The following is a 12,669-nucleotide window of genomic DNA, read 5'->3' on the forward strand; positions in this document are numbered from 1 at the left end:
TCCACCAGTGAGATATAATCATTTCCTATTAGCCTATAAAGAAGGCAAAAACTGACATATCTAAAGTAGATACAGAAAAATTCATATTCATAATGGGAGAGTTTTAACATAGCTGTCTCAGTAACTGACAAAAGTGGAGACATACATGAAAATCAATTTTTAAAAGAAAATTTGAACTACACTGTTAACAAATTTAATATCTTTGGGTGTGCGTAAATTGTTTCATCTGGCTACTGAAAAAAATTTATTTTCAATCTTCATATGTCATTTGTTCTCAGATTATGGTGGGTTTAGCCTACAGATCTAGGAATTTATTTTTATGAAAAAAGATAACTAGATAATTCCTAAATATTTGAAAATTAAGTGAGAGCTTCTAAATAATCATGAGTAAAAGAATAAGTCACAATGGGGATTAGAAAATATTTATCAAATGCAAATTAAAACATAACACAACACAACTGATGCAATGCAGCTAAAGGGAAATGCTTGGGGTGTCATGATTACAGATAAATTTACAGCACAAAATCAAATGTATGCTTAATGGTCTACAATTAATAAGCTTGCAATTTGTACACTCAAGAAGTTAAAACAAACCAGTAAATTTAATCTAAATAAAATAGAGTGAAATAATAGTTAAGAACAGAATTAATAATGTGGGGTATCACATTGATTGATTTGTGATTATTGAACCAGTTCTGCAGCCCAGGAATGAACTCCACTTGAACATGGTGAATAATTCTTTTAATGTACTGTTGAATTTGATTTTCTAGCATCTTGTTGAGAATTCTTGCATGCAAATTCAGGGATACTGGCCTGTAATTCTCCTTTTTAGTGGCTTCTTGGATAGAGAAGATGTGAAATACTCAGTGATGAAAAAGAATGAAATCTTGCCATTTACAACAATGTGAATGGAACTAGAGGGTATTATGCTAAGTGAAGTAAGTCAGAGAAAGACAGATTTCATATGATTTCACTCATGTGGAATTTGAGAAACTCAACAGATGAACATAGGGAAGGGAAGGAAAAATAAGATAAAAACAGAGAGGGAGGCAAACCATAAGAGACTCTTAAATACAGAGAACAAACTGAGGTTTTCTAGGCGGTGGGGACAGGGGGTTAAAAGGGGATGGCCATCAAGAATGGCATTTTCAGGATGAGCACTGGGTGTTTTATGTAAGTGATGAATCACTGGGTTCTACTCCTGAAGCCAAGACTATACTGTATGTTAACTAACTTGAATTTAAATTAAAAAAAAGGAATAGAATTAATAAAACACAGAAACAGAAAATAGAATAAAAACTGAGCCAAAAGCGGCTTCTTAAAGAAAGGTGAATAAAATTTAATACATGTTAACAAAACTGTTCGAGAAAAAAAGGAAAAAGGAAAAAATTATCAATATCAGGAAAAAGGGAGGACATCACTATAGATGTGATGAAAAATTCCCAGAGATAACAGTCATGAATCTCCAAACACTGTTAAGTTAAAGAAGCCAGACTCAAAAAGCACATGCTAAATGGTATCATATATGAAGTTCTGAAACGAACAAAACTAATATATTGTGTTAGTAGTCAAAACAGCAGCCACCTGTAAGGTTCATTGTTTGGAAAGCCCTGGGAGTGGGATTTCCGGGGCACTGTTCTGCTCCTGTTCCAGGTAGTCTCTATGTCAGTGTATTCTGCTTGTGAAAATTCATTAAGTTGTATGTGATGTGTGCACTTTTCAATGTGTGTGTTATAGTTCAATGAAGTACCTATTTTAAAATAGAGATTGTGTTGTGAACTTAATAAGACTAATATAAAGTTTATGAAATAGACACATGTCATCTTCAAGATATGGGTCACTGATAAACCTGCTGAATGTTCGTGCCAGGAATGTTTTACTCCTTCAGCTGTAGTCTTGCATGAGAAACACTAGATGATTTTCTGATCAACAGAAAAACAGTGTCTTAAAAAAGGAAAGCTAGGGACGGACAAAAAGAAGAATGATAACGTTTCCCAAAAGCTGGGGAAGAACACTTAATCTGTTAGATTGTCTCCTGGATTTTATAGTCTCGCAAATTTTATGAACAATAAACATGAACAAAGTCCTTTTTTTTTTTTTTAATTTTTTTTTCAACGTTTATTTATTTTTGGGACAGAGAGAGACAGAGCATGAACGGGGGAGGGGCAGAGAGAGAGGGAGACACAGAATCGGAAACAGGCTCCAGGCTCTGAGCCATCAGCCCAGAGCCTGACGCGGGGCTCGAACTCACGGACCGCGAGATCGTGACCTGGCTGAAGTCGGACGCTTAACCGACTGCGCCACCCAGGCGCCCCAACAAAGTCCTTTTTAAAAAATGGAGTGAGATTGTTTGTAATTAAATTGAAGCATGTATAGGAAAGAGGACATGGGACCAGATAAACTAAAACTGCAATTCTTAGCATCTCCCTCCCACTTCCCAGGGTGACTTCCAACCCTGATTGGAAAGAATGTTCTCAAAACTTGCAGCTTGTTCCCTACCTGGAAAGAGTGTTCTCTACACATTTTTCTTATTCATTATCAAGAAGACTTCAAGGAAGATGGTAGTTGTATCATAAAGGAACAGCCCTCATGCTAGATATCCAAAAATATAGGGTTGTAACCTTATTACATACCCTGATCATACAGACTATAAGACCCAGGAAAAATTACTAATATCTGTAAGTTTCCATTCTTTTATTTATAAAATAGGCATAATGTTGCCTATGTTAAAGAGTTTTTGTGAAGCTCAATGTGGATGACGACGGTCAAGTTTGATGAGCTAAGAAATGTGTTGCCTTATATTTACTCGCAACAGTAGGAATATCTCAGGTTTATCAGTTTAGCAACCCCTTTAGATTATTCAAGGTAACAGATACTTAAACAGAAGCAGATACATACAACCACTTTGCCAGGGGAATACCTACAAAGTCTCAGCATTAAGACTTCTGCTTGTTGGGCACCTGCATGGCTCAGTCAGTTAAGTGTCCGGCTTTGGCTCAGGTCATGATCTCATGGTTCATGGGTTCAAGCTCCACATCGGGCTCTGTGCTGACAGCTCAGAGCCTGGAGCCTGCTTCAGATTCTGTGTCTCCCTCTCCCTCTGCCCCATCCCCTACTTGCGCTCTGTCTCGCTCTGTCTCTTTCTCTCTCACTCACTCTCTCAAAAATAAAACATTAAAAAAAAAAGAATAAACCCAACATACAAGTATCAAAAATTCCTTTTTGTGTTATATAGTTTCTTAACTGCAGTTTGAAATCCCATATCAGGATACGCAGTATAGGGTTCATCCACATTTTCCCTCATGAAACAAGATGCTTGCCACCAATATTGATACCACAGCCATGAAACCAGGATGTTTAATCAAATCACTCGTGTGTAATGCACTCTTTAAATGGAATCACCTTGGATACAGTACCAATAACCACAGAACAACCAACTCCCTGAAACATAAAGGAATCCTCTTGGCTTATAATTATTTTCTTCACTAGGAAAATTACTATTTGCTGAGATTTTAACAAACGAATGTTTTTCCCGTTCCAAACTTTGTCATAGTTTTTGAGGCTCTGAAGTTTCATTAGCTCGTCACTAATTAGAAGCACCTCAGCCTGGCCTACTTTCAAAACCAGCACTTTTGATACACATCCGATTGCTTTATTCCTATGTTTGATAAATTCAACTTCTTAAAATTGAGAACCTCATTTCTTTAGTGCTTTTCTTTCTCTTCCAAAGCGAACTTGCTGTTGCTGTCAATTCTAATTGGTTAATATCCAACGGTTTTATTTTTCTTGTCCATCCAATGCTGCCACCTAGATTACTTCCTATTTTTTTGTTTGATTTCCTTTCCTTTATTGCTCTCTTTAAATACATGCTGATTGCTATTTAGGGGCATGAGATGCTGTTCTTTAAGAATATGTTCAATATTACTTAACAGAACTTAAAATGGAAGATTGAAATTCCTATGCACACCTTAACATTTGTTCGTGTCGCAGATCATGCTTGTGGAGATGATGATTGTGGCAGGTATATATATTTGTGTGTGTGTGTGTGTGTGTGTGTGTGTGTTCATTTTGTTATACCTTTCTTTCTAGACTTGTCACTGTTTCTATATTTCCTCATTGAAGCTTTAATTCCTTTCAAATGGGTTTTAGCTTACTTGTTAGTACGACTGGGTCTTATGTTTTAAAGCTGTAAAAAAAAAAAATTCTGTGCAGATGCCAACTCCAGAAAAGTTAATGAGGTTTGTTAAGATAAAACAAATCAAGTTATCTGAAAGAACTGAGTTCTAGATGTACTGGGAGGCATTAAACTGACATTTACTAGAGACCTGAGCAGTGTTCTTTTTTTTTTTTATTTCCTGTCTTAGTATTCACACCAGTGCATCTAGGAGAATAGTAGCTTTTATCTGCCAAAGGACAGAGTGGAATAATTACAGGGGTGGGGGATGGGAAGCTGAGCCACCAATTTTTAAAAATATATATATTTGGAATTAAACATACTTAGTTCTTTGTTTTTATGCTTCAGGTTGTATCTGTATCACACAGCATTTTTCATGCTAATTTTCTTATTTACACGCATGTATAACATACTTTTTCACTCGCAAACACACACACACAGTGAGAGAGGATTCTTAAATGCAATTGTTTCAAACTTAACAACAGACAAGATTGTTGGATTGTAAATCTTAAGAGGCAGAATAAATATAGTATACAGAAATAATTAGCCAACTGTTTTCAGGCTGTAATTAGTAAACAGCCAAGAGGAAGCATGGAACCAAAGTAAATCAGAAGGCACAGGGCTGAAGAAGAACTGAGGAGATGGGATTCTGGGGCAGGGGAATAGGGCAGCAGACACTGAGAACAGACCATTGAGAGGATTGGTTCTGTTCCATAGATGGCCTTTTAATGTAAGCACAAACCCATGCAAAGGAACCTGTCTCTGCCTTGATTTTTTAAGGCTCAGCCCATGTGGGCTTCTAAACAAGTGAGAAAAAGAATTTAAAGCTAAATGATATCTCCCAAATCATCTTGTCTGACCTGCTGGTTGCATAGAAGTCCCTGTACATTCACAGACTCCTCTGAGTTGCTCAGCCAGTAGAAGGCAGAGGGAGGCCTTCTGTCTGGTGCCAGAGTCCACCCTCTTCCCATTAAGACCAGGGCATCACAGAGCCACTGTGTGTAGGGAGGGCTGGGCTGTACAGGGATCGTGGGAAATAATAGTGGCTAGAGGCAGTGCAGGTGAGATTGGGGTATATTTCGTTGCATTCACTTTTTAAGAAAAAAATCAACGAGCCTACCTCAGAAGACAATGACAGGCATCGTGTAGGGGGAGAAAACAAGGAAGAACAAACAGGATGAAGCCAGACAAGAACGATAACATTTCAGTTCATGTTAAACAGCTGTGATGTCACAAAGTGCTGTGTTTCCTTTTTCAAAAAGTGAACAAATAGGAATATTTATGCTCTAAACTAATGAATGTAGGGAGATGGTGCTAAAGTAATCTCTTGCTACTGTCATGGGGCAAAAGAAAAACCCACACAGATATGAAAATTTTACCTTTAGGCTGATTTAGTGGCATAGACCTTGCAAAAAAGTGCTTAATATTGTACCATGAGTCTGTTTCACTTGACCACACAACAATAAAGCATCCGGAAAGTAAAATGAAAACAGTCATGGGAGCATTTGGATACCAGGGACATTTCTAATGATTAAAAATTGTGTTAGCTCAGCAGCAGTAGCAGAGGAAGAGGAAAACTTTGCTTATTAATTCCATATTCTCGAAACTTCAGCAGCTTTTATTACTTTCACAATTTTCCAAAATGCAAAGGCCTGGGGATGAAGAATATCAAAATTGACAAACATAAAATATTCCAAACCTTATAGGAAAACTTCAGCATTGCCACGCAGTCTGTGGTGGCTCACTCCAAAAAGAAAATCTAAGAGACTACAGACTACGGAATGAATGTGTCTGAGCTCTGCTGTTCTCTACAATGTGTTGACCTGGTGTCCCAAGCATCGTATGGAAATGGAAAGTAGAGGCAGAGCCAAAGACACACTTCTGTGGGAGGTGGTTATCATGGGTGTGACAACACTGGCCCTGGCAGCCACTGGAGCACCCATGTTCCCCCATCTGGAACCTGTAAGAACGAACAGAGGAAAACCTTGTGGTTGACATTCTAGCCCATCCGGGGGATAAATCTAGGAAGACACTGGGATATAATGCTGAAAACTATTATCATCTAAGATCCGCTGGGTCAATTCTAAAAATATACACCCTATATCAGTTAGACCTGAACTGCATTCAAATACTACTTCTGCCAAATACAAGTCTCTGGAAAAATTACTTCATTTCCTCTCATCCATGAACATGAAAATAATACCACCTATTTCCTATCACTGGGAGAAGTAAGAGATGTGGGATATAATGCTTCTAATCCTAGCAGATGCAGGAAAGATGTTTGATTACTTTCCCTGCTTTTTCCTTTAATTGGTCAGGCATGAAGCCAAGACAAATACTTCTGTCTTGTGTAGACTTGTCCAATTTCCTCATCCCTCCATTCAAGGCAGAACCCGGCCCCATAGAGAAGGGAAACGGAAGATGCCATCTTCTCCGCACCAAGGCTGGCCTCAGCATGAAATTCTCTTCATGAAAACAGCTTCCATGTCATTTGCTGGCATAAGGATGAGGTAATTATTGAACAATGTAAGCCACAGAAATGATTAAGGTGCTCGTGGCATTTACTTATGCAGAGAGATTAATAGAGTTAAACAATTGTAAGTTGGCCAAATGGTAAGGAGGATAAAAAGCCATGAACAAATATTTAAAGGGCACAATGTAGCTAGGGCTAGGCAGAAATTATTTACATAAATTTAAAGAGATAAAATGAGGCATGTGAAGGAATAAAAAGACATCAAGCAATGAAATTCTGATTATTTTAAAGATGTTTTCAAAAAGGAGAAAATCATTGGATTCTGAAGAAAATGAACAATTGCCCATCAGACATTCAAGAGTTTCCTGAGAAAAGACACTGTATTCACGTCGTAGTTACTGAACTCGGTGGTACATCTTGCCTTGGATAATCTAACAAGAGGAAATAATAGAACTCTATGAATTTACTCCCTGGTTCTAATTGCCAGCACTTTGCACTTCTCCTATCTCAAAAGCTGTTTGTCATTCCAACAGGGGATTTTTTTAATCAAAAATGCAAATGTAACAAAGTAACCTTAACTTTGTCACCAGATCACATAACTGTGTATCTACATACAATAGGTAGATACTTAAGAGAACCCATTAACATTACTTAAAACTGAATATATCAGTGAAAGCATTTCATATACAGAAAATGAACTGTTAAATGGCCCTTCTTACATTTATAACTATTTCTTTCCGTATAATGCTTGAATATGAGTGATGTTTATCATTAAGCAAATTAACCAAATATTTTAATTTTCCAATCACTACTGGCTATGCTAGTAATTCAAGATTTTGTAAAACAGTGGTTACTTAATCACAAATCTATTATATTTGAATGCAAAGACAAAAAAGGAAAGACTAACTCTTAGACGATTCAAATTCTCTGTTTTATGAAGACAGGTCGCTTGGGCCCAATACAAATAGATGTGATGAAAATAATGTTCTTCCCAAGTAAGGAAACATTAAGCATTGCCTTCTAATGAATGTACCTGAGTGCCAACTGAGTACTAATAGGGTTTGGCAGGGTGTCATGTTGTATGATCGCAATAGTTAACATGTTATCATAATTGTAAATACAGACCTATCATAACTGGGAAGAGACGATCAGCACGAATGGTTTTCATGGGGTAAATGATATGTTAAAAGTATTTTGATGCTGACTTTACCTAGTTGTAGTAAAAGCTACAAGTTTATTATGAAAAGTTGAATTTCAAGTGCTGTACAAATAGGATTAAGGGCTAAAAGATTAAACCCTTGGGTCTGACCACTTGTAGGTTGTTGGAGACCTTAAGAAGAACAGCTTATCGGTGGGAGCAAAAACCTGATTTAGAAAGGGTTCAAGAGAGAACAGGAGAAGAGAAATTGGAGATCTATTTTTCAAGGAGTTTTGCTGACAAAAGACAATTGGTTTAATAGCTAGAGAAGAATGCATAATCATGAGGAGATTACTTTTTAAGATGGGATATGTCACAGCATATTTATATTTTGATGAGAATTATACTGTAAGATATGAAGATTATATGATGCAGAAGAGAGAGGGGCACTATTGCACTGGTGTCCCTGAGAAGGAGAAAGGATCTATCCCTCAATTTGACGAGGTCTTAATTTTAAATAGGAGTATTAAGAATTCATCTCCAAGTTCAGGAAGAAAAAGGAGTAAATGGTTAGATACGCAGATAGGCAGTAGTGAAGTGTGTGAAAATTTATTTTTCATTATTTCTATTTTCTCAGAGAAATATAGAAGTAAGAGCATAGTTGAGAGGTATGGGGGAGGAAGTACAAGAGACAGGGAAGAGAGAAGGTATGAAAATCATCTGGTTAAGTAGAAAGTGATTTTTTGTTAAATGTACCAAGGGCCCACTTGATGTAATTGACTACGAACTTAAAGTAGGAACAACCCATGTGTATGCATGTTTTCTCTTCAGCTGAAACCATCTGTGTATGTGCAGACACAAAGTAGGTTGACAGTTGGATTAACCAATTCATTTCACCATTAAGTAAGGTAAACAAGAAAATAAAAGCCATATAAGTCAATAAAATATCCAAATAACATATGACTAGATTTGTAAGTTTGTTTCAGAGATAAATAATCACCCATGTGCAATTTTTATAAAGCGAATAATACAATTTACACACAAATTAGACTTGACTACCTTATGTTCTTCTGGCATCAGTATTAAGAACAAGATCTGAGAACTCATTAGAAAATACATATGAACCATTGTGTTAATTCAAAAGCAGCATACAACACACAGTATCTAGGTTTCTAACAGTCTGAAATTTTCATGATTAATTTGTGACTCTGTAGTCTTTAGTTTTACATGTACAATTGTTTGCTTTAGTTTTTCATGTACAATGAGGCCAATAAGGAATGTAACCAATAAACATCTCATTAGAAATGAGAAATGTCTAAAATATATAATCTAGGAAAATTAATAAAAAATTAATGAAAGACTTAACGTGAAATTCATTATATGCTAATGAAAGCACTCCAAATTAATCCTTTTCAGAGTTTCAGGTCAATGTTATAATTCACCAAGGAGACAACATCAACGAGTGTCTCATCCAAACACTTGTTGGGAAATCAAAGCTACATCCCTATGTGAAAAACATCATGGCAAAATTGCCAAAACCCACAAATGTCTCCACTTACAGGCAAGCTTTCTTACACCCTTAATTTTAAAAAGTTAATAATACACTATTCCTTGAATCCAATCAACAGATATATACATTGAATGTCTACTACATGCCTTAAAGTTAGGTGTCTTTCATTAATTATGAGTTCACAACATTATGAAGAATGGGAAGGGTAAAGTAGGGGGAGAATAGAGGATTTAGGGACAGGCAGATTTGTTTTTGAAATCTGTTTGTGTTATTTGCTCGGTGTTAAGTCTTTTGGCCAAATGCAAATTCCTTGAGCCTCAGTTTCCTTTGTGCTGCAAAATGGTGAAGTATCTCTCCTAATTGAGATAAGAAATAAAGTATGTGACAATTGAGAACTGGGATTTGTTAGGAGCAGGGACTCTGGTGTCAGCCTGGCAACCTGGGTTTCAATCTCAGCTCCACTCTTTGAAGATATATGAACTTGGGCAATTTACTCAAACATTTTTTGTTTGTTTCAGATTCCTCATTTATAAAATGGATGGGTAGATAGTATTAGTGTATCATCCATTAATAGGTAATTTAGGGTATCAATGGATAGATAATGTAATGTACCTACCATATAGATTTGTTGTAAGGATGAGATAGTACTCAGTGTGAAAGTGCCTGACACAGAGTGCCATACAGGCAGGTGATAAATGTATTAATAAATGTCCAGTCAATGATAACCATTGCTATGTGGGCAGTGATTTCAACAGTCACTCTATGTTACATGTATATCCTGAGAAATAATATAATTTTTCATTCATTCAATGAATTCTTGTGCAATGTTATTTATATGCCAGGCACTGGTTAGACACTGACTTTTAAGTGGCTATACCCCATCATACATATGATCCTGTCATACCATAAGGGTCCCCATTAAACCTGATAGCCAGGAACCATGAGAGTGAAGGTTGAAACACACACAAAAATATTTCACACAATACAGCTTTATGAAAAGAGTCTTTTGTCTGAATGACAAAGTAATAACTATCATAAAATGTTTTTATAAGGTGTCTAGATTCCTACTACCACTCCCTACTGCTATCCTTCCAGTAAACACTAAATAGTAACATAGCCACATAATCTGAGTTTCTTAAAATGAACATTGGAGGGGCGCCTGGGTGGCGCAGTCGGTTAAGCGTCCGACTTCAGCCAGGTCACGATCTCGCGGTCCGGGAGTTCGAGCCCCGCGTCAGGCTCTGGGCTGATGGCTCGGAGCCTGGAGCCTGTTTCCAATTCTGTGTCTCCCTCTCTCTCTGCCCCTCCCCCGTTCATGCTCTGTCTCTCTCTGTCCCAAAAATAAATAAACGTTGAAAAAAAATTTAAAAAAAAAATAATAAAATAAAATGAACATTGGAATCTTTATAGGTAAAATTTCTAAATTAGTTGTTTCTAGTCATGCTAACACACTGCGATTGACTTTAAATTGCATCAATCTTGCTAAAATTGTCTTTTATATGTTTGAGTTTACCATTATGCTTTTGTTTTTGTGTTTTTCCACTTGAATGCTAGTGACAACACTTAAAACATCATATACAAATTTTTCTTATTGAAATATCATAGTCTGTTTTGGCTAAAGTTTCTCACTATTGGGGGAGAAATTAATACAAAATATACCTAGAAAGAAACCTAGATTCACAAAACTAAATAGATTAATCAGACTGAAAAATGTCATCTACCTTTTCCTTTGAATTCCTGCCATTATTTTGAAGCTAAGCAAATAAAATCTAAAAGACATCATTTTACACTGAAGAGAGGGGAGGAGAGGTTCATGTCTACCTGAAAACAATTTTCTTATGGTAACATTATATAGATTAAAATCATTATGAAAATAATAAAATTTGTGGGCTAAACATAGAACTACACTAATAATTCTAGTAATTTGAAATGTAAAGTGAAACCAGTAATTAATAATGGTAACCTGGTGGGGAATTTAGGGGGACTGGTGCTCCTGAAATCTTTTGACAAAATGTCAAAGGATTTCTTCACTACTAAACAGTATTATTTTCTCAATACACGTAAACTCAATCTAGGAATCTAACTCAACCCAAAGCAAATCATCTTACCTAAACTTACTCACATCTTACCTAAGCTACTATGCTATCTTACACTTCTCTCACTGCATCATTTCTTAATTTATTGCACCACTATGGTATTGACCATTTTCAGACACCTAGTGAAAATGTGCAAGGTTGAAATTACAACAATTAAGAAGAAATGCATAAGCAAGCAAGGTCAACTTTTTAAAAAATCTCAAACATTGTTTTGTTTATCAATTCAGCAACATTCCCATAACGTCTCTCATTTAGGAAATGCAGAGAAAACTCTACATTTGACAAAATATCCTTGTTAAAAAATTAGACGTCTCAATTTAGAAAAAAATCTATGATTTTGTCTTACCTTAATGCAGCTAACAAATAATAAAATTCTGATTGTCAACAAGTTAGCAACAGGTATTATCAAAAGACAAGTAGGAAGACTCCCATGTACATGACCTTAGAAAACTAAAAAAATACACTTCCCAAAGAAAAGAAGGATGATACGTAGGGGGGAAAATATTCTCTTGTTTTATTTTGATCTAAACAGCCGACGTAAGCAGGTGGTCTGTACTTTCACGGGGTAATGGCTCTGAAGCAGTAGCACAAAGAACAATGGACTTTTGATTGATTACTCTTTGCTATTGATTATTTCCTGAGAAGGTGGTCACACCTTCCCTTACATAACATTTGGCAAGAAGACCACTTTTATAACTGATGGGTTTCACTATCCCACTAGAGCAAAGCAGGTTTGTTGATGTAGGTGTACAAATATTTCTGTTTTTTACATTACAGAATAACTTGAAAACAAATTTTAAGTAGCTCCTTTTCACTTCTTGTTTCTTAAGACATCCTGTAATTTATTTTAGGTAAAATGTGTTAGTAAGAAACCCACACAACTACTGATTAAACCATACATGACACATGATACCATGGCTCCTATGACGGTAGCCAAAAAAAAAAGATTTCAAGAAACAATTGTATTAGCCACACTAAAAAATTTGAAAGGGTATTGCCTTACAAGAATAAAGTTGCTTGTTTTGGTTTAAAAATTAAAAACAAAAATATAGAACTTTTAGGATAAAGTGTTCATTACATATCATTGCTTGTAGTTTCTATTTGAATTTTCACTTTCAATAAAAAAAAGTTAAGATTCTAAAAAAAACTATTTACAAATTATTGGTTTCCTTGTGTCCTCTTCTTTCTTTAGCTAAATTAATAGATATCATAAATATCTATTTTCATAAATTAGTTAAGCCTTAAAGTGAGGTTGGTCATATTCTTGGATTTTTGAGA

At 35.9% G+C, this 12,669-nt stretch overlaps 1 protein-coding gene across 4 annotated transcripts in view; it reads right to left on the minus strand.

Annotated features, from left to right (window-relative positions):
- FGF14 (fibroblast growth factor 14) overlaps positions 1-12,669 on the minus strand; it is a 614,997-nt gene that overhangs the window by 153,309 nt on the left and 449,019 nt on the right. The window contains exon 2 of one of the 4 annotated variants that reach the window (XM_047084920.1): positions 2,270-2,286. The exons of the other annotated variants lie outside the window; for them this stretch is intronic. Within the exon in view, the coding sequence (XP_046940876.1) occupies positions 2,270-2,286 (17 nt within the window). The remainder of the gene's footprint in view (positions 1-2,269; positions 2,287-12,669) is intronic. 4 annotated transcript variants of the gene reach the window in all.

This window comes from Lynx rufus, unplaced genomic scaffold (assembly GCF_022079265.1).
Source record: "Lynx rufus isolate CCGP_SWC_20201006 ecotype Redwood Valley unplaced genomic scaffold, mLynRuf1.p SCAF_1, whole genome shotgun sequence".
NCBI classification, from domain to species: Eukaryota; Metazoa; Chordata; class Mammalia; order Carnivora; family Felidae; genus Lynx; species Lynx rufus.